General features: G+C 50.1%; 1 protein-coding gene and 1 long non-coding RNA gene across 4 annotated transcripts in view; one reads left to right on the top strand and one right to left on the bottom strand.

Annotated features, from left to right (window-relative positions):
• The window catches only part of SDHA (succinate dehydrogenase complex flavoprotein subunit A), a 29137-nt gene extending 11534 nt beyond the window's left edge, over positions 1-17603 (top strand). For both annotated transcript variants that reach the window (XM_017339216.3, XM_051829792.2), the window contains exons 7-15: positions 1260-1384; positions 4414-4582; positions 6651-6846; positions 7554-7725; positions 10664-10782; positions 14037-14148; positions 14250-14380; positions 15578-15691; positions 17144-17603. In XM_017339216.3, coding sequence (XP_017194705.2) covers positions 1260-1384; positions 4414-4582; positions 6651-6846; positions 7554-7725; positions 10664-10782; positions 14037-14148; positions 14250-14380; positions 15578-15691; positions 17144-17230 — 1225 coding nt within the window. In that variant the 3' untranslated portion in view covers positions 17231-17603. The remainder of the gene's footprint in view (positions 1-1259; positions 1385-4413; positions 4583-6650; positions 6847-7553; positions 7726-10663; positions 10783-14036; positions 14149-14249; positions 14381-15577; positions 15692-17143) is intronic.
• LOC127486097 (uncharacterized) lies at positions 3222-21903 on the bottom strand. 2 transcript variants are annotated; one of them, XR_007912889.2, is made up of 3 exons: positions 21063-21903; positions 19403-19538; positions 3222-3290 (listed from the first exon to the last, which is right to left on the bottom strand). It is a non-coding gene; the product is annotated as an uncharacterized lncRNA (long non-coding RNA). The 2 variants fall into 2 exon arrangements; XR_007912887.2 differs by having other exon boundaries at positions 21192-21897.
• Positions 21904-21912: the final 9 nt, after the last annotated feature.

Genomic DNA, 21912 nt, shown 5'->3' with positions numbered 1-21912 from the left:
GGATAACTCGGACAACTCAATAGAAAAACTGATTAAAAATGGGCAACGGACCTGAATAGACATGTGTCAAAAGAAGATACACACATGGCCAGCAGGTATAATGCAAATGAACATAAAAAACTGTATAGATTTCAAAAATTTTTTGCACGAAAGTAAACATATTTTCCATTTTCCTGCGGACTTTTTGAAGTACCTTCATATATGATCATCAAAAAATGCAAAGTTAAACTATAATGACATCGCTTCGCATCTGTTACAAGATGACAAGCCTTGACAAAGATGTAGAGAATGTAAATCAGTCCCGTTGTTAACGGAAACCAGTATGGAGGGTCCTCAAGTAGAGCTGCCTTGTGATCCAGCAGTCTCCCTACTGGGTAGATGTCTGAAAGAAGGGAAATCCACATGTCAGGGAGTTACATGTTCTCTGGTGTTTGCTGCAGTGGGGTCAGCCAACGTGTGTCTTCAGCAAATGAAATGTGTGGGTTCGGGTTAGGGTCAGGGTCAGGGTCAGGGTCATCAGCGAATGAAATGTGTGGGTGGGCAGTGGAATGCTTCAGCCAGGACAGGAAGGAGATAACATGGATGGACCTGGATGATGTTCGTGAAGTGAAAGGAGGCAGGTGAGAAAAACTAAGATTGATCTCAGCCACACGTGGGTCTGGAAAGATTCCTAAGAACAGAGCAGAGTGGGAGCTGCTGGGGCTGGAGGCGGAGCTGTGGATCAGGGTACAACTTTGAGTTCTGAGAGCAGACTGGAGATGGATGTGTACAGTGTGTGGTTGTAGCTAATGTGTTACAGGAATTTGCTGGGTCTTAAAGTGTCTGTACCACAAAACAAGGGTAATTGTAGGAGGTGATGGATGTGTTAATGAACGTGATTGGTAGTCATTTCACAATGCATACGCCAGACCATCGTGTTAGTCACATTGGGTATATATCATTGATATTTGTTTAAACAGAATAACTGGGGGAAAAACAAATCATAACTTTTAGGATTTTTCACTGTGAAATTAGTATATGCTTATCAGATGAATTACTCAGACGGCACGAAGTACGAAACGAGGAAGCTGAATACCCTCTCTGTTCCCTGGCCTCCTGTCCACTGCAGGGGCGCTCTGGCGTTGTGGGGTGGGTATGTGCACACAGGCGTGGGTGTGCAGACAGTGCATAGAAGGTGGTGGCCCAGGAGCGTCTCTGTCCATTTGTGCTTCTGTAAGATAGGAGGTCTTGGTGTCCTGATGCCACTGTCTGGTTTCCAGAGGCTATGGGCGCACTTACTTCAGCTGCACGTCTGCCCACACCAGCACCGGTGATGGGACAGCCATGGTCACCAGGGCCGGCCTTCCTTGCCAGGACTTGGAGTTCGTCCAGTTCCACCCCACAGGTAGGATCTACATTTGTGTCTTGTAAGCACATGGAACCTACTCGGTGCTGCTCTGTAGCTGACGTGCTATCACGCTTCTAATGATCAGATTCCTTATGTCTCAGGTCCTAACTGGAATGTCATTTTCTCAAGATTTTCCCCTAACTCGTACAGGACAGTGGAAGTCACTGTCTTCCATATTCCAGGGGAGCCCTGGACCCTAGCTTGCGATCTTGCCCCAGGGTAAAGCAGGGATTGCTCAGTGTCCCTCTCTAGCTGTGTGGTCAGCTGCTTGGGGCAGGCACCAGGGTCTCAATCAGTGCTGTGACCCAGTGCTCAGCACACAGGAGGGCCTCAGTATGCCAGGTCTGACAAGTGGTGTGGACAGTCTCAGGTGATGGGGAAATCCAGGATCCAGCTGTGACAGGTTCAACCCCTTGAATGACTGGGAGAGCTGGTTCTGGGGAGGTGACCTCACTTTGGGTCTCCATGGGATTCAGAGACTTTAACACAAGGGACAGCTAAAGTCCCAGGTTCAGGGGCTGTCACCTAGAAATGAACCCTGCCTGCCGGCTGTGAGGTGATTCCTCCTGGTTCCGGAGCTGCTCATCTGACCTCTGGATAAGGAGACTTGATTAGGACGCTAAAGACCAGTCTCACATCCCTCTTTTGCTAAATTCATCTTTAGAACTGTTTATAAAGACTGATTGATTGAAAGGCAGAGACAGGTGGATCTTTCATCCACTTGTTCACTCCCCAAATGCCTGCAACAGTGGATCCTGGGCCAGGCCAAAGACAGGAGCCAGGAACTCCACCCAGGTCTCCCATGTGGGTGGCAAGAACCCAAGGACTTGGGCCATCACCTGCTGCCTCCCAGGCACTTGAGTAGGAAGCTGGATTGGAAGCACGCAGGAGCTGGGACTGGCACCAAGCACTCTGTGCCACGGTCCCTGCCCCAGAGGCCCCATTTTCTCTGTGCCCTGTCAATGCCTTCTTTCTGATCCCTGGCAGGGATGAAAAATAAGAAATGTGGTTTTTTTGAATGTCTTTATCCAACCAAATATTTCTGAGTTTCTGAATTCCCTCAGTAATTTATAGTATTTAGAGCTCCATTTCTGTCATTCTTTTTTTTTTTTTTTTTTTTTTTAAGGACTTTATTTGAGAGAGTTACAGAGAGGGAGAAAAAGAGAAGGGTCTTCCATAGCTGGTTCACTTCCCAAATGGACGCAACAGCTGGAACTCAGCCCAGCAGGAGCCAGGAGCTTCCTCTGGGTCTCCACACGGGTGCAGGGGCCCAAGCGTCTGCCACTGCTCTCCCAGGCCGTAAGCAGAGAGCTGAGTCAGAAGAGGCACCCACACGGGAGGCCAGTGCTGCTGGTGGACGCTCAGCCCACTATGCACAGTGCTGGCCCCTGCGCTCTATTTCTTGTGCTTCCTATGTATTTACTTTATTTATTGCTTATGTGAGGGAGAGAGAAGACTCTCATACACAAATTTGCTCTCCAGGGGCTGGGCTGGGCTGCGCAGGGCTGAAACTGGGAGCTGGGAACTCAGCGCAGGTCTCCCACATGTGTGGGAACCAAATAGTTGGACTTTCCACCTGCTCCCTTCCAGAGCACACTGTCGGCAGGTGAGCCACCAAAAAATGCCATTGACACTGGGAAGAACAAAAGGCACATGAAATGCAAGAATCTGCCTTACCTTTAAAGCGTATAATTAATCCTTTTAGTCACTAATAAACATTTTAGATTTCAAATTACTTTTTAATGAATCTGTTGCTACAAGTTAAGAGCTTGACGTTCCTCATTTTTTATTCGCTTGGGACACAAGCTGCACCATGTGGCCCACATATGAGTCTGGGCTCTGCTCTTCCAGGCTGCTTGGTCTTGGATAAGTCGCTGACCTCCAAGAATGGGGGTGATATCACCTGGTGGCACAGTGAGATGAAAGTCAGTGTAAAGGAGCTAGAACTGTCTGGCAAGTACAGCAAGCAGTAACTCTACCAACAGTGATAATTTGTCCTTGTTGCTATTCAGGCACTTCAGATACAAATTCTCTAACCTGTTTATTCCTAAAGAAAGTAGTCACCAGAATTTCAAGGTGCAAAAAGAGGTTAAGAAATTAAAATCTGGGCCGGCTAATCCTCCACCTTGCGGCGCCGGCACACCGGGTTCTAGTCCCGGTTGGGGTGCCGGATTCTGTCCCGGTTGCCCCTCTTCCAGGCCAGCTCTCTGCTGTGGCCAAGGAGTGCAGTGGAGGATGGCCCAAGTGCTTGGGCCCTGCACCCCATGGGAGACCAGGATAAGTACCTGGCTCCTGCCATCGGATCAGCGCGGTGCGTCGGCCGCAGCACGCCGGTCGCGGTGGCCGTTGGAGGGTGAACCAACGGCAAAGGAAGACCTTTCTCTCTGTCTCTCTCTCTCACTGTCCACTCTGCCTGTCAAAAAAAAAAAAAAAAAAAAAAGGAAATTAAAATCTGAGACATTTAGCACATAATGCTTTGGAATCAGAGTCTTGGGAGAGCTTTCTCCTCACTGGGTCTTTGCATTTTGAGCTTTGGGTGGGTGGGTGTAATATTTTATGTGAAAAGTGGAGTGAGAGAGAGATGGATATTCCACCTACCAATTTACTCCCTAAATGCCAGCAACAGCCAGGGCTGGGCCAGGTTGAAGCCAGGTGCCAGGACCTCTATTCTGATTTCCCAGGTGAGTGGCAAAGGCCCAAGTACCCTGGTCACTTTCTGCTGCCTTCCCAGGTGCTAGAGCAGGAAGCTGGGTTGGAAGTGGAGCAGGTGGGACTAAAACTGGCGCTCTGGGATGCGGGCATCTCAAGCGTTGGCTTAACCTACCGACCTTTCAGCTTTGTTGGTGGCTTTTTGATAACCAGACTTCGTACTGTTCCTTAACTTTTCCTCTTTCTGATTCTGGATATAATTCCCTTTGAATGCCTTTTTTTTCTGTCCTCCTGAAAATGTCTTGGGAAAAAAATGTTATGCTTTTGAACTATAGACCTCACAATCCTTATGAACGTTCGTTTGTTTTGTTTTGCAGGCATATATGGTGCTGGTTGTCTCATTACAGAAGGGTGCCGTGGAGAGGGAGGCATTCTCATTAACAGTCAGGGCGAAAGGTTCATGGAGAGATACGCCCCTGTCGCGAAGGACCTGGCTTCCAGAGATGTGGTGTCTCGATCAATGACCCTGGAGATCCGAGAAGGAAGGTGCGATTCACCTCCATAAACACCCGTGTGTGCAGGCAGGCGCCCTGCATGCCCACACACAAGTGTATACTGGACACGCACACCCATATACACTGCACACAGGTGTACACCTGCATGCACACTGTATAGACTCTGCAGACACATACCTGTATACACTGAGTACTCACACATCATGTACACACTGCATATTCACACAAGCACACCTGTATACACACTACAAAGCACACGTGCATAGCCATATACACCCTGTGCACAACACCCCCACACACACCAGCATACACACTGATCATACTTGCACACCTGTGTACACACTGCATATCCACACACGTGCAGTTGTGTATGCACCTAAATATACTATGCATATAAACACTGCATATACATGCCCCCAAAACATACTGCACACACAGACATAGTGTACATTTTTGTGTGGCCACGCACTCAACAGCATCTATATACACACCACGCACAGACTTTCACACTTGCACACATGCACATTGGTGTGTGGTGTTTTCCTAAAGACCTACATTTGGAAAATTTTAGCCAGGATATTGTAACGCTCTTACATCTGTGAGTGTGAATGTGTGATAGGCATTCAGTATGGAAGGCATGGGGCCATACCCAATCAGAAGTGAGTGCATGAGTCATAGGTGCTGTGTTGTGGTGTATTTAATACCCACAGGTTTTTTTTTTTTTTTTTTTTAAGTTATTTATTTATTTGAAAGAGTTACAGAGAGGCAAAGGGAGAGATGTCTTCCATATGCTGGTTCACTCCCCAGATGGCCGCAACGGCCGGAGCTGCGCCGATCCGAAGCTGGGAACTTCTTTGGGGTCTTCCATGTAGGTGCAGGGTCCGAGGACTTGGGCCATCTTGTACTGCTTTCCCAGGCCATAGCAGAGAGCTGGATGGGAAGTAGAGCAGCCGGGACTCGAGCCAGCGCCCATATGGGATGCCGGCACTGCAGACAGTGTTTTCACCCGCTAAGCCACAGCACTGATCCCCACAAGTGTTTTAATAACCTTTTGGGAGTGTTCGTTATCTGTCCTTCCATGAGAAAGAGAGGCTTCCAGTGCCTATTCCTTAATATAGTGGCGCTTTTTTTTTTAAAGATTGATTTATTTATCTGAAAGAGTTATACAGAGAGCAAAGGAGAAGCAGAGAGAGAGAGGTCTTCCATCTGCTGGTTCACTCCCCAATGGGCCGCAATGGCCGAAGCCAGGAGCCAGGAGTCTCTTCTGCTTCTCCCACGTGGGTGCAGGGGCCCAAAGACCCAGGCCATCTTCTGCTTTCCCAGGTCATATCAGAGAGCTGGATCCGGGAAGTGGAACAGCCAGACTCAAGCCGGCGCCCATATGGGATGCCAGCACTGCCCCCTAGTGGCACTTTTTAAACATCTGCTTGTATGCCCTTCAGAGGTTTTATATTTAAAAAATGAGAAGTTGAATTTTTGTGTGTGTGTGCTGGAGTATTTGGCACAAAGGGCTTTGTGACTCAGGTAGCAGGGAAATGCAGCAAATTGTGACGAAAGGGCTGGAGTTTGTAGTGAGTGCAGGAGTTCTTTCTGTTCATGGCCATTTCTTAGCACTTAGAATCCCCCTGGCACACAGCAGAAGCTGAGAAAAGATTGGATGTATGTGACGGTCCCGAGAAGTTTTTTAAGGTTTATTTATTTATTTGAATGTCAGAGTTACACAGAGAGAGAGGTAGAAACAGAGAGAGGTGTTCCATCTGATGGTTCACTCCCATTGGCCACAATGGCCAGAGCTGGGCTGATCCGAAGCCAGGAGCCAGGAGATTCTTCCGGGTCTCCCATGCAGGTGCAGGGGCCCAAGGACCTGGGCCATCTTCCACTGCTTTCCCAGGCAATAGCAGAGAGTTGGATCAGAAGTGGAGCAGCTGGGTCTTGAACCAGTGCCCATATGGGATGCCGGTGCTTTAGGCCAGGGTGTTAACCTGCTGCACTACAGCACCAGCCCCCTGAGAAGTTTTCTTCGAGATCATCGGTGTTGGGAATCCCATGCTACAGTGCTTTCTTTGCCTCGTGTCATGGTTTGTGCTTCGTTCCACCAGAGGCTGTGGCCCCGAGAAGGATCATGTCTACCTGCAGCTGCACCATCTGCCACCCGAGCAGCTGGCCACACGCCTGCCTGGCATTTCTGAGACGGCCATGATCTTCGCGGGTGTGGACGTCACCAAGGAGCCAATCCCTGTGCTCCCCACGGTGCACTATAACATGGGCGGCATTCCTACCAACTACAAGGGACAGGTGCTGACAGGGCCCACCTCAGAGCTGTCCCTTTAGATCCTAGAGGGAAAGATGTGTGTTCCTCAGACAGCCTGTGATTATTGACAGACTGCACTGACTGTGAGTTACTGTTAGTGCAAGGTGGACAAAGGCCTTGGTTCTACTCCAGTTTTTGCATTCACTCCTTAACAGCTTATTATTAATTTCTTAATCCCCTCTTAGTAAAAAAAAAAAAAAAAAAAAAAAAAAAGTCACAGATACGATATTTGCTGGTTTTTGCATTCTGTAATCACTTCTATTTTCATGATGGCCTTGGCAGTGAGGTGATCTTTAAATCCAAGAGTGGGTGTGGTTCATACGGAGTTTGTGGGTCTCTGATGGTCTCCTTGTCAGGCAGGGTGGTTGGGAATTGTCCTTGTCCTCTGACAGAAGGGGTGGGTGAGAGAGTGATACACTGCCGCCTATCCCCGCTGGATGCACTTCTACCTGCCCCACCCCCAGTCTAAGCAAGGGTTAGAGCTGGGGCAGAGTGCTTGGGTCAGGGGCAGTGGAGAGCCTCTGCAGAACGTGGATGCCACACTGGCCTTGCACCTGGTCAGCAGGAGTGTTCAGAGGCATAGGGAGAAAGCAGGCAGGGCCCCTCTGAGATAGGACAGGTTGGTCTCGACTTCCCTTTTCCAACCTAAAGCACAGATGCCGAGTCTGAAGGTGTGTTGTCTTCCATGCAGGTTCTGAGGCACGTGAATGGCCAGGATCAGATTGTGCCCGGCCTGTATGCCTGTGGGGAGGCTGCCTGTGCCTCGGTACACGGTGCCAACCGGCTCGGGGCAAACTCGCTGCTGGACTTGGTGGTCTTTGGCCGGGCCTGTGCCCTGAGCATTGCAGAGTCCTGCAGACCCGGTACGTGTTTTATTCCTGCAGCCAGGCTGTTTGGGGGAGAGTGGGTGGCGTCTGCATTTGCTGCTGGAGATGTGCTCAGTGATCATAGAAATGCAGTCTGGATTTCCCCAGCAGTAAGGAAACAAGCCCAGAGATTAACATTACCAGGCAGAGGCTGGGCTAGGGAGGTAAGTTTTTTTGTTTTGTTTTTGGCAAGTTCTTTTCTTTGTAGTCATGCAGAGGCCATCATTAGGAAATTGTGATTTTGAGGGGAAATGTTGCATGTATTACTTGGCTTTTTTAGGAAATATTTTAAGTAGTAGATGTAAGTGAATATAACTTCTTGATCCTTATGGAAACATGATATAAAGTGTTCTTAAAATATAATCCTGCTTAAGGGGGAAGGAATGACTGAACCGGTAAGGGGTTGGCCATGGCTGCTGCCCTCAGTGAAAGTACAGGTTTGTTGGTGTTTTCTTCTTGCATTCATTTCAAATAATGAATGGGAGAAAAATGCCTGTGCTGAACACATGAGTTCACTCCAGTACACCAAGCTCCAGTCACAGAGGACTCCCAGAGGTTCTGCACAGTGACTGCCTTGTCTCTTTGCTCAGAGCAGTAGTGTGAGGTGGACAAGGCAGAGTGGACATCCCTGTGGCAAGGATGGGGGGACCCCTGAGTCCTCACTGTACATTCCTCTGGTGTTAACTGTTTGTGTCAGAAAATGCTGTCCTCGTGGATAGGGGTGACAAGCAGAGCTAGCACGGGTAGCTAGTGGTCAGTGCGCCTCCTTGCTGTTAGCAGTTACGAAGATGCAGGTTACATTGTCAGCCGCTCCCTGGGTCTGGCCACGGCTCAAGTGGGTATCAGTCCTGACAGCAGAGGTGGTACTCCCCTTGTTTGCCAGCTCTGCACATTGTAGCCTTGAGCCCCAAGATGTGCTTCTCTCAGAGCAAAGCAGAGGGTTTGAAGCCAGGTCCTTTGAGGAGAAAGGGGAAGTTTTATTTTTTTAAAGATTTATTTATGTGAGAGGTATAGTTACAGAGGCAGAGAGAGAGGTTTTCCATCCGCTGGTTCACTCCCCAGATGGTCAGAACTGCACTGATCTGCAGCCAGGAGCTTCTTCTAGGTCTCCCATGTGGGTGCAAGGGCCCAAGACTTGGGCCATCTTCTGCTGCTTTCCCAGGCCACAGCAGAGAGCTAGATGGGAAGTGGAGCAGCCAGGACTCAAACTGGTGCCGATATGGGATGCCAGCACTGCAGGTGGCAGCTTTACCTACTATGCCACAAAAAGGAAAGTTTTATAAAAACACCTCACACTTCTGTATATATGGGATCAAGGGACACTTTTACAACTTCTTAAACTCAACCACAGGCCGGCACCGCGGCTCAATAGGCTAATCCTCTGCCTGCAGCGCCGGCACACTGGGTTCTAGTCCCGGTAGGGGCGCCGGATTCTGTACCGGTTGCTCCTCTTCCAGTCCAGCTCTTTGCTGTGGCCCGGGAGTGCAGTGGAGAATGGCCCAAGTCCTGCACCCGCATGGGAGACCAGGAAAAGCTCCTGGCTCCTGGCTTCGGATCAGCACGGTGCGCCAGCTGCAGCGCACCAGCCGCAGTGGCCATTGGAGTGTGAACCAACGGTAAAGGAAAACCTTTCTCCCTGTCTCTCTCTCTCTCACTGTTTACTCTGCCTGTCAAAAACAAAACAAAACAAAACTCAGCCACAGAAATAGCACCTTTGTAGTGTGCAGGGAACCGGGCTGCACGTGGGCTTCTGTGAAAGGGCCTCTTTGTGGACTTCTGCCTGGCAGAACCTGCAAACCCCTATGCTAGGGACTGGTGTGTGGCATAGCAGGGTAAGCCGCCTGCAATGCTGGCATTCCCACATGGGCACCAGTTTGAGACCCAACTGCTCCACTTCCAGTCAAGCTCCCTGCTGATGCACCTGGGAAAGCAGCGGAAGATGGCCTAAGTGTTTGGACCCTGATCCCACGTGGGAGACTCAGCTTGCTCCTGGCTTCAGCCAGGCCCAGCTCCAGCCGTTGCGGCCATTTGGGGTTGGTCTCTCTCCCTCTCTCTTCTCTGTGTAACTCTGACTTTCAAATAAATTAAAAAAAAAAAAAAACTACACTAAAAATGGCAAATTCTATTTTGTCTTCACTGATGATAGAACAGGGAAAATGTACCATTATATCCCCCCAAGTAGGAACTTTTTAAGGCTTAAAAGACTTCAGACCTATTTGTATCCTGATTGTGGTGGTAGTTACATGATTCTGTGCAAGTATGGAAATTTGTGAGGCTGTGCAACAGAAGGAAATTTCACTGAATGACAACTTTCTAAAACATTAAAAACAAAAGGAAAAGAAACAGCAGCTTCCAGGAAGCACTCGGGTGGAGCACAGGAGAGTCGGGGCCCCGGCCCCGGCTAGAGGAGCTGACGGCAGCACAGGGCTTTTAAAATACATCCTCAAGGATAACGCTTTTCTTCAGAGCATTATGTCCAGAGAGGGAAGAGCTGCAGATCTTGCAAATCCGAGTCTGAGAGGCAGGGTTGGCCAGTGATGATTGCACTGGCGTCCTGGCCCATGTGCCTGAGAACAGCAGGTATGCTTGGCCCTGGGTTATCAGTACGGCTCATGAGACCTGCCTTCTGGAAGCTGTCTTTTTCTTTTCTTTTTTTTTTTTAATAAAGTAACAGGTTAAAGATGTATTTTCATAAATCTAATTTTAGAGATGTTTTCTATGTTGTTCAATCAGAGGTTACCTATGGGGTGCAAGAAATGTCTTGATGTTCTCTATGTTCTTTAAGACTGGCCCCAGGTCAGTGGGTGGTTCCATCTGTGTTTTCTGAATTCCCAAATGGCTGTGATACACATTGCTGTGTCGTTCAGAATCCATCCAGTTTTTCCTAAGGTTTTCAAAAGTTAAATTCTGGCCTTTTTTTCTTTCTTTCTTTTAGGAGATAAAGTCCCCCCGATTAAACCAAATGCAGGGGAAGAATCTGTTATGAATCTTGACAAGTTGAGATTTGCTGATGGGAGCATCAGGACGTCGGAGCTGCGCCTCAGCATGCAGAAGGTAAGAACAGGCGCCGGCCAGTGCGGCTGTGCCGCAGCCTGGTGTCAGGGTGTGCAGCAGTGGCTCAGGCTCCTTGCTTGGTCAGTGGAGAGTCCAGCAGAGTTCCCAGGAAAGTCTGGTCTTCCACATAGGAGGCTGGAGGTCAGCAGTCCAGGACAAGAACAGCCACTGAGCAGATAGGGGACTTGTCCACCCCTGGTGTGTGTCTGGCCCTGTGGTGTCACAGCCAGAAGAGAGACGTAGACATCAACAGGAGCTCAGTCTCCAGCTGGTGGCCACCTTTTAGCAGCTACCTGACAGTCCACCCAGCACGCTTGCTTATATCTCCTTCCCAGGAACTACTTGGACCTCCCCCACCCAGCTTCCAGTAACTCTGGAAGCATCTTTGAACTGGGGCCGTCGCTGCCGGTCAAATCAGTGGTCAGTGGGCACTGACCTCTCAGTGCTGGACAGTTTCTGGTGGTAGAAGTGTCTTTGTTGTCCAGCATGGTAGCCACCAGGCAGTGGTCAATGGGCACCGACCCTTGGTGCTGGACAGTTTCTGGTGGTGGAAGTGTCTGTTGTCCAGCATGGTAGCCACCAGGCAGGATTTGAAATGTCATTGTAAGAAGCTGAATTTTGATTTTCTTGCATGTCAGTTCTAACAGAAGTAGCTACATGTAGCCAGTGGCTCTGCCGTGTGTAACAGAATCAGATCAAGATGTTGTATAAAGCGGGAGGCAATACAGGAGAAAAATCAGATTCTTCTGAGACAGGGAGTCCTGGTCACGAATGAGCCCTTGTCTACTTGAGATCATTTGCAAGAATTTCTGCAAGTGAGTGCTTTCCGCAAAGCCTCTCCTCTCACCCTGTTGTGAAGGGGGTCCAGTGGCACATGCACACAGGCCCCAGCAGAAAGGGTTGGGTACTGCCCTGTCCTCAGAGGTCTGTGTCTTCTGTCTCCCCTGGAGGTAGGCTTCAGGGAAGCTATAGGGAGTGGTGCGAACAGCATGACTGAAGGCACAGAGGGCGGTGAACCAGGGTTTTTGCCGAGGCCAGTGAGGACAGATGTGGCCACTGTATTGGGTGATCAGGGCCTGAGTCAGGGTGGGAAGCAGCACATCCCTGAGGTGTTTGCAGTGGAAACCCTGGAGGCGTTCCCAGCAGCAAGGGGCCCTGTCCCTTCTGTGCGGCTCAGTGCTGCAGACCACAGCTCCTGCGCTCATGGTGTACATGTTCAGTGGCAGAGGAATTTTTTTTTTTTTTTTTTTTTTTTTTTTTTTTTTTTTTTGCTGACTCCAACTAATCCCATGAGACTCATAGATACACATTGAAAAGGAAGAGAGCTGGTGCCGCAGCTCACTAGGCTAATCCTCCGCCTTGCGGCGCCGGCACACCGGGTTCTAGTCCCGGTCGGGGCGCCGGATTCTGTCCCGGTTGCCCCTCTTCCAGGCCAGCTCTCTGCTGTGGCCAGGGAGTGCAGTGGAGGATGGCCCAAGTGCTTGGGCCCTGCACCCCATGGGAGACCAGGAGAAGCACCTGGCTCCTGCCATCGGATCAGCGCGGTGCGCTGGCCACAGCGGCCATTGGAGGGTGAACCAACGGCAAAAGGAAGACCTTTCTCTCTGTCTCTCTCTCTCACTGTCCACTCTGCCTGTCAAAAAATAAAAATAAAAAATAAAAAAAAAAAAAGAAAAGGAAGAGAGTAGCCATTATTTACAGATCTGTTGAGTAAGATTCCTGAGAGAATACACTGAAAGCAGCAATAATACAAGAGCATGGGCAGGTGTCTGGGTAAAAGACTAAAAAATATCAGTTGCTTTCTAGTGTGAACTGCTCACGGTCAGCAGTCACGTTACCCTTGGCACACCCTACCCAGAAATGGAAGGAAGGCATATGGAAAACCATGTGACTACTGAAGAAAATGAAAGTGTTTAATAATTATAAATTCTAAGAGAATTTTTTTTATTTTTCCTGAAAAATCATTGATGATGCGCATTACAGTTGCACAGTTCTGTATCAGTCTAAGGAAAGTTAAATGTCTCTCGATTAAATTATAAAGCTATATTAGGGGTGAACATTTAACCTAGTGGTTAGGTGTCTGTCCCATATCAGAGTGCCTAGTTTGAATTCCCAACTCCCTGGGAGGTAGCCATTGATGGTTCAAGTAGTTGGGTTCCTGCTATCTACATGGGAGGCTTGGATTGAGTTTCCAGCTCTCAGCTTTGACCTAGCCCTGGTATAGCCCCAGCCATTGTGATCTCTTGGGGAGTAAACCAGTGGATGGGAGTTTCTCTCTCTCTCTCTATCTCTCTCTATCTCTCTCTATCCCTCTGCCTCTTGAATACATTTTTTTTTTTAAAGATTTTATTTTTATTTGAGAAGTAGAGTTACAGACAATGAGAGTGGTCTTCCATCCACTGGTTCACTTCCCAAATGGCCACAATGGTGGGAGCTGGGCCAATCTGAAGCCAGGAGCCAGGATCTTCTGGGTCTCCCACACAGGTGCAGGGGCCCAAGTGCTTGGGCCATCTTCCACTGCTTTTCCAGGCCACAGCAGAGAGCTGGAGCAGAAGAGGAGCAACAGGGACTAAAACTGGCAGCACCCATATGGGATTGTGGCCATGCAGGCAGAGGATTAACCTACAGTGCCACAGCACTGGCCCTAATACATTTTATTTTAACATTTATTTATTTACTTGAAAGTCAGAATTACAGAGAGGAAGAGAGAGAAAGACAGAGAGGTCTTCCTTCCGTTGGTTCACTCCCCAATTGGCTGCAACAGCCCGAGCTGAGCCGATCTGAAGCCAGGAGCTGGGAGCTTCTTCTGGGTCTCCCATGTGGGTGCAGGGGCCCAAGGATTTGGGCCACCTCCCAGGTCACAGAGAGCTGGATCGGAAGTGGAGCATCGGGGACACAAACTGGCACCCATATGGGATGCCGGCACTTGAGGCTGCGGCTTTACCTGCTGCGCCACAGTGCCAGCCCCCCAATACATTTTTTAAAAGCTGTAGTAAGAGAAAGAGGAGGAGTCAGGAATATACCTGTTGGCGTGCTGAGGTGTGGCATGGGATGAAGGGGATTTTCAGAGGAAGGCACAAGGAAAAATCATTCCATTAGGGTTGCCTGTCCATCTGATAGGAAGCAGTTGGATCACAGCAAACCTAAAATACCTCCAGGTAGTTTTTTTTCTGAATTAAATTCAGAAAAAAGGCAGGACTAAAGGTACAGTGGTTCTCTACAGCCTCTTCTCCCGGTCTTGTCTCGTGTTACAGTCTATGCAGAGTCATGCTGCAGTGTTCCGTGTTGGGAGCGTGTTGCAGGAAGGCTGTGAGAAGATCAGCCAGCTCTACGGAGACCTGAAGCACCTGAAGACGTTTGACAGGGGTGAGTGTCTGCAGCTCCACGCGTGTGGTTGGGGCGCTGCCTTCCGCAGGGTGGGCCTGTGCTTCCCATTTAGCACTGACTTGGGTTGTGCATGTCCCCAGGGATGGTCTGGAATACAGACTTGGTGGAGACCCTGGAGCTGCAAAATCTGATGCTGTGTGCGCTGCAGACCATCTACGGAGCTGAGGCTCGGAAGGAGTCTCGGGGTGCCCACGCCAGGGAGGATTACAAGGTGTGCTTCGGGGCGTGCTCACATGGGCTGCTTATTTACTCCATTCCCCTGCATTTTCTCTACGTTTGGCAGAAGTCAATCAAGAAAACGACCTTTTTTTCTGGTAGCTCTCATACTTTTTTTTTTTTTTTTTTTTTTTTTTTTACGGTTTTCAGCACCAGTGTGGCGCCTTCTTGCTTTAGATCAGCGCCTCCTGCTGCTGGTGCTGGCCAGTTCTGTTGGCACAGCATGCCTGGCTCTCACCAGGGCCAGAGCTAGGTGCAGACAGTTTGCTGACTTCCAGAAGGTCAGTCACCGTTTCAGGCCTGGGCTGTGATCTGGGAAGGGCCTGCAGGTGCTGACACAGGTGGCTGTGCACAGAAGAGGGTGCTTCAGCACGCGACAGCAACAGGCGTGGCAAGGGAATAAACCACCTCAACGAAAGGACCACAAAGATTCCTCCCTCGGGAGATGGGCAGATTGCGCTCCAGAGTGTGGGGCTTGCTCTGGGAAACCAGCAGAGCAGGAGAAACTGGCCGCGCATTCACTGTGGAGCGTCACTGTTCACCTCCCAGGCGTCAGGCTGAGCTGGGTTTGCCTGTGCCCATTGGAAGGAGAGAGTCTATGCTGTGGGACTGAGGCCTCCCCAGGTTGGCCTCTGATGGGGGTGAGGTGAGCTAGGTTTTGTTGTGTTCACTTGCAGCTTGGCAGACAGAACCTGCATCCCCTAGGAGTGCTTAGCCCATGGCCGCTCACTCAGAAACTAGGAGCTGCAAGGCAGCTGCGCCCCACCCAGCAGGAACAGCCAAGGGTTTAGCGCTTTCTGTTTTATCGGAAGAGGCTCTCATATGTCGTACCAGTAACGTGCCCCAGGTTTTCCTTAAGAGCATGCAGCTTCTACTTGAGGGTTTTTGAAAATTTTAACGTGATTGCTGAAACATTTACATTAAAAAGGCAGAAAGAAAAAGAAAGTTGAGGCAAACGCTCAGAGTATGGAGCAGAAGAGACAAGGGATGTCTGATTCCAGTGTCCACCTGCTAGGAGCTGCAAAGATGCTGTGCAAAACTGGGTCCTCCTGAACTCACACTGTGGCAGCACAGCCAGCAGCTTCCACCAAGTCCATGGTGCCAGCCTCACGACGGAGGTGCTTGCGCACCATCATCATGTTTGCCGTGTTTCCTGACGGTGTTGCTCTGTCATGTGGCTTTTCTGGCTCAGGTGCGGATCGATGAGTACGATTACTCCAAGCCTATTCAAGGGCAGCAGAAGAAGCCGTTTGGGGAGCACTGGAGGAAGCACACCCTTTCTTACGTTGATGTCAAGACTGGGAAGGTACGTGGGGGCGTGCTCTGCACCAGGTGTGAGGCACCATGGAGGACACGGCCTGGGAGCAGATCCCGCCTATGGGGCCACTTCAGAGGAGCCTCGGCCTGTGTGGCATGGACCCGATGCAGGGCGTGGGGTGGGAGCAAGTGTCCTGCACCTGGTGGCAGGGAAGGAGATGGTGATTCTGCAGTCCAGTAGGGAGCCCAGGTCTTTGGGGCAAGGCCACAGCCACTCCCAGAAGCTCGTCTGGTAGAGAGGGAGCCATTGGCTGGACCACGTAGAAGCAGCCGTAGCGTGCCCGGGGCTCGCAGCAAGCAGAGGCGGCCAGCGAGGGTCCCAGCAGACTCAGTCTCATCCCCCTCAAGAATTATTCAGCCGTTTGGCACCTCTGCTGGTCACTGAGGCCCAGAAATAATTAAGGTACATCTTTTTATTTTTTTTAAGATTTATTTATTTTATATTTGAAAGTTACAGAGAGAGGGAGGGAGAGATAGAGATGTTCTGTCCACTGGTTCACTCCCCAAAATGGCCACAACATCTGGGGGTGGACCAGGCCAGAGCTAGGAAGTTCTTCCGTGTCTCCCACATGTGTGCAAGGGCCCAAGTACTTGAGCCACCTTACAGTGCTTTCCCAGGCACATTAGCAGGGAGTTGGATCAGAAGTGGAGCAGTCAGAATTCAAATGAGTGCCCGTATGGGATGCTGACACTTCATGCCACTGCGCCAACCCCAAGATACAACCTTTTTGCCCTTAACGCTTTCGCAGCTTGTAAGAGATCACCTTATAAGCATTTGTCTGGGTCTCTGTGAATCAAGTAGAGCTCTGTCCTTGTCATTTGCATGGGGTGCCCAGTAGGTCTTTAATTCAGTCAGTCATGTTTAGAATTTATTTCAAAATTTATTTCTGATATCAGATAAAAGCCTGACTTGTTTCTCTCAGCACAAGTCTATTTTTAATAATACTTTCTGGTTTTTATTATTAGAAAATAAATATTCACTTTTAAAAGTTTAGAAAGAATAAAATACACATGAGCCTATCAATAACCCATTATTTTAAAATGTTTCCTTCAAGCCTTATGTATATATACATACTATTTCCTATGTTTATGTATAAATACTTTCTTTCAAGGAGAAAAAACAAAGTACATAGTGTAAACATAGGATGACAGTGTGATGTGTACAGGTTTTCACCTACTTTTTGTGATATGATTATTTTCATAAAGCATTGAGTCTGGTACATTGCTCTAATCTACTGTACTGATTTATCATAACTTACATAGTCAGTGCTCTATTGCACATATAGATCATGTGCCAGTTACCATAAAATTTTCTAGTGGATAGCTTTTTCTTTACATTTCCATGCCTGTAATCTATTTTTAGAGTTAAATTTTCTCTAAAGCAACATAAGATATGGCTATTTGTCTATCATGCTCTCTTACACCAGCTTTTCTTCTTCAGGTCACTCTGGAGTACAGACCTGTAATTGACAAAACCTTGAACGAAGCTGACTGCGCCACAGTGCCCCCTGCCATCCGCTCCTACTGAGGAGACCCACAGGCTACAGAAGCAGCATTTGTGATTATGTACAATAGCCCCTGCGTGTGTCCATGTCATCTCAATAGCACCAGGCAGTGCTTGCCTGTCCCTTTGCTTCCTTCTTGTGAAACTGTACAGCCAGGCACATCCATTTAAAATACTGTTCCACTTGCCTCAGGCATGTTTGTTGCCCTAAAATAGTAAATGCAGTTGTCTTTTTATTCTGTTAAATTCTAGAAATTCTGTTGTACTTTAAGTAAAAATGAATTTTGATGCCTGACAGCAGATAAAGAAAACTAACATTTCCCCATTGTTCTTGGCCAATGGTTTAATAAATGAACCTGTGTCCTAAAGTATTGAAATAACCAAATGTGAAACAAAACTGCATTTCTTTATATATCTGGCTCAACTTTTTTTTTTTTTTTTTTTTTTTTTTTGACAGGCAGAGTGGACAGTGAGAGAGACAGACAGAGAGAAAGGTCTTCCTTTGCCGTTGGTTCACCCTCCAATGGCCGCTGCGGCCGGCGCGCTGCGGCCGGCGCACCGCGCTGATCCGATGGCAGGAGCCAGGAGCCAGGTGCTTTTCCTGGTCTCCCATGGGGTGCAGGGCCAAGCACCTGGGCCATCCTCCACTGCACTCCCTGGCCACAGCAGAGGGCTGGCCTGGAAGAGGGGCAACCGGGACAGAATCCGGCGCCCCGACCGGGACTAGAACCCGGTGTGCCGGCGCCGCTAGGCGGAGGATTAGCCTAGTGAGCCGCGGCGCCGGCCCTATCTGGCTCAACTTTTATTATTTTTTATAAGATTTGTTTATGTATTTGAAAGTCAACAGAGAGGAGGAGAGAGAACGAGACCATCCATCTGCTGGTTCACTCCCCACATGGCTGGGTCAGGCCAAAGCCACGAGCCAGGAGGCTCTTCCAGGTCTTCCACGTGGGTAGCAGGGATTCAGAACACTTGAGCCATTTCTGCAGCTTTTCCCAGGCCATCAGCAGGGAGCTGGATCAGAAGTGGAGCAGCTGGGACATGAACCAGCATCCATATGGAATCTGGCATTGTAGGGAGTGGCTTAACCCGCTAGGCCACAATGCCAGCCCCAGAGCTGGCTCGCTTTAAACTATGAATCTATTCTTTTCAAAAATCATCACTAGGAACTATTACAAATTTGTTCCTTAAAGTAACTTTTTGGTAGAAACACTTTACTCAGCAAACAAGGCAGCAAACATGCTCTGCTTTTTGCTTTTTAAAAAAAATTTTTTTTAAGATTTATTTACTTATTTTAAAGGCAAAGCTTCAGAGAGGCAGAGAGAGAGAAGTCTTCCATCCGCCAGTTCACTCCCCTAACAGCTCCATAGCCAGAGCTGGGCCTATTTGGAGCCAGGAGCTTCTTCTGGGTCTCCCACACAGGTGCAGGGGCCCAGGGACCTGGAGCATCTCCCGCTGTTTTCCCAGGCCATAGCAAAGAGCTAGATCAGAAGTAGAGCAGCTGGGACTCAAATTGGTGCCGACATGGGATGCTGGCACTGCAGGTGGCGGCCTTACCCGCCATGCTACAGCTCTGGACTCTGATTTTGAATTTGAAGGCTTTGTCTTCTGTGCCCTGGAGGTCAAGTCATGGACCTCCAGGGGACAGGTGGTACATTTGCTTCCCATGTCCCATGCTCAGCAGTACCTTGTTCCTCAAAGGCTAAACTCTGCTGAGTTTTGGTACTTGACAGTTGGGTAGAAGAGTTTACATGTGATAAATACAGAGCCACTGTGTTTAGGTCCTTGAACTGAAATGTAATAGAAGCAGAAGGTTCATGGAAATCTAACCATTAAAAATGACCTAGGAGTTTTGAGTCATATATTAAATGTAGGGTTTGCTGTTGTTTTGTGTTTTTTCTTTCTTTTTGAAACTGATGTCTCTGTTAGCAGCTAAAGGAAACACGTCATCACTACGGGGAACAGTTGGGTTATGCCCAACAATGGGAGTCTCCCCTGCAGTGAGAAAGAATGAGTTGTACGTACAGCAGAGTAGGTGAATCTCAAAGTCATTCAGAAAAAGGGTACATCTGTGTGATTCTATTCATGCACGGTGCAGAGTAGGCAAACTAACGTCTCGACAGAGAGCCCTGCAGGCGTTACCAGGTGGCAAGAGGGAGCTGTTTAAATAAGAAGGCAGTATATACAGTTTCTCACCTGTGTGACTGGCAAGCACCCAAAAGTTTGCATCATACTTTGTGAAGCTGTGGGATTGCAGGACACACACATTGCAGGTGGAAAAGCAGACGCTGCATCCAAGGAAACAGCACATTTTCCCTGTGACGCAGCAGCCCTGCAAGAAACCAGCAAAGTAGAAAACAGCATTGTGCACCAAGTTAGTTCCCCATCACATTTATGCTACTGCAAATGACACAAATGTCCTTCCCTGGGGGTCCAGCCCTGAGGCAGGATGAGGAAGGCCTGTTGGTGATGAGGGCCAGGGCAGAGTAAATTGTACAGTGAAAATGCATGCTTGCTTTCCTTTTCCTTAAAACCCTAGTTAGGAAAAATAAGTGAAGTGGTTGTTAGGGAAGAGGGCATAAGATTGGGAGTGCAGCTGAATACCCAAAGTGAAACCTTGGGGAAATCATGTATGTGTTTTACGTATTTCCAAACTGAATTTCTGAAGCCAGTCCCTGAAACTGAAAAATTAAATCTGAAATGAAAGACTGTAATTCCCTCGGACAGGAATTTGGAAGGAGATCCTGGGCCATCAGCTGGAAGAATGGAGGTGAGATAGGCACCAGGGGTCCAGCTGTGGGGGCAGCTCCCACCTGCGCAGCTCGGCTCATGCGTTTCCTAGGTAGGGCTGCATCCAGACATGCCTGGCAGCCTGCACTGCTGCCACCAGGTGAAGCCCCTGGGCAAAGGGTGACCGGCACGGGAAAGGCCCTCGGTGTGCGTTGTGTCAGAGACCTCGGAAGACAAGTCATGCACACAGTGGCTTCAGAGGGATTTAAATACACCAAAGCTCCACACTGTGTGTGCGGGTGTGTGCATCCACTCACATGGGCGCCTGATTCATTTAGCAGGCGTTTGCTGAGGGCTGGCATGTGAAGCGGCGCATGCACCGTGGAACGCTGCAGAGATGCTGGGCACTTTGGAATTAGCTGAGAATCAGACCGAAGGAAAGACTGGCCCAGTCCTTGGATACAAGAAGTGATGAACGTTAACGAAGGGCGCGGGGAGTGTTGTTTCGGTAACTTTCTCAACTCCTGGAAAGCTTAGCACAGAGCTGGTCTGGAGAGAACTGAACCTGCGACGGGCGAGGCGATAGCACTGCAGGGAGACGATGCTCTCCTGGCACACAGCGTCTGCAGTGCTGCCGGCTCGGGCAGTGACCTCCGCAGTGGCACAGGAGCGTGGAGACCTTGTCCCAGGCAAGGTCATTTCTTAGGCGCACTGGGCCTCCCCCAGACTAGAGATTCCATGCAGACCAGGGTTGACGGGAAGGAACTGACTGAAGCTATGTCATCCGAATGAGTCAGGACTTGGCTTTCTGGACTCACCCGTTTGTACATTTTACGTGGATACACACGGGTGGTATTTCAAAGTTTAGCCTCGCTGCCACTACGGTGTAGGCAAAGCAGAGATCTGGCTGCATCTCTTCCTGCCTGTTCACCTGTAGACAGCTCCCTTAGCCTCTGAGCCACGGCTTCAGTGAAACACGGACCGAGAGCCTGGCAGGGGGGTCAGAGGCCCTCTCCGAGCGAGGGCGTGTCCCACCCGCGAATCCAGGACGAGCGCTTGGGTGTGGGTGTGGGGTCTCTGCCGCTGACAGTTACTCGCCGAGGTTTCCCTGTCTTGGGAAACCCACCAATGGGGTTGTTAACATCTGCAGTGCCGGAGGCCGGAGGCTGAGGCGGCCTCAAGCCACAGGTCAGACACGGGGCGTTCAACTAGTGACGGGATTCTTGGAGGAAACCGGGAGTCGCTTGATCATCACCTCAGGAGAAGAGCTTGCAGCGGTTTGCGGACTAATACCCTGGGCGAACGCCAACGGCGCAGACCATCGTTAAAACGCGAGGAAGAGAAAACTGGGACACAGCTCGGCGGCTGGCGCCTGGCGGCCGCGCTGAATAATGCATCAGGGCCAGCGGGAGCAGCCGCGGCCAGGGAACCCGGCCAGGCCTCGGCCGGCCCCGCAGCACTGAGGCGAAGCCCGAGAGAGGACCGCACCCGCGGACCCCGGGCCCCGCGTTCGCAAACCGAAAGCCCTGCAGTAGGCCTGAACCCGACGGCACAGCCCGCCGCGGCCGTGAGGAAAACCCAGGCGTCAGCCGCCCCACGCCCAGCGGTTCCCAGCTCGGAACCCGTGCCCGGCGCTGCGGACTGCGGGGTTGCGTGGCCGCCGCGAGAGGCCCAGGGGCGCCCCGGCAGGCAGGCGCCGGGCGGGTCCCTGCACGGTGCGGCCTGACCCACACCAGGAAGCCCTGAGCGGGAGGCGGGAACAGTTCACAAGAATGCAGGCAGCGCCACATCGTGCTCGCCGGACACCGGCCACTAGCCGCTCCCGCTCCATCCCCGCATCGCCCCCAGACACTCGGGACGCAAGTCCCGCACCGCGCACGCGCGGAACACCTTCCTTGCCCAGGCGCCCGGCCGTTGCCCAGCAACGGAGCGGCAAGGGGATCCACCACGCCGAGCCGCGTGACCCGGGGATACGT

The sequence above is a fragment of the Oryctolagus cuniculus genome, chromosome 14, assembly GCF_964237555.1.
Source record: "Oryctolagus cuniculus chromosome 14, mOryCun1.1, whole genome shotgun sequence".
Taxonomy (NCBI): Eukaryota; Metazoa; Chordata; class Mammalia; order Lagomorpha; family Leporidae; genus Oryctolagus; species Oryctolagus cuniculus.
This window is presented reverse-complemented; position numbering and strand designations above follow the sequence as displayed.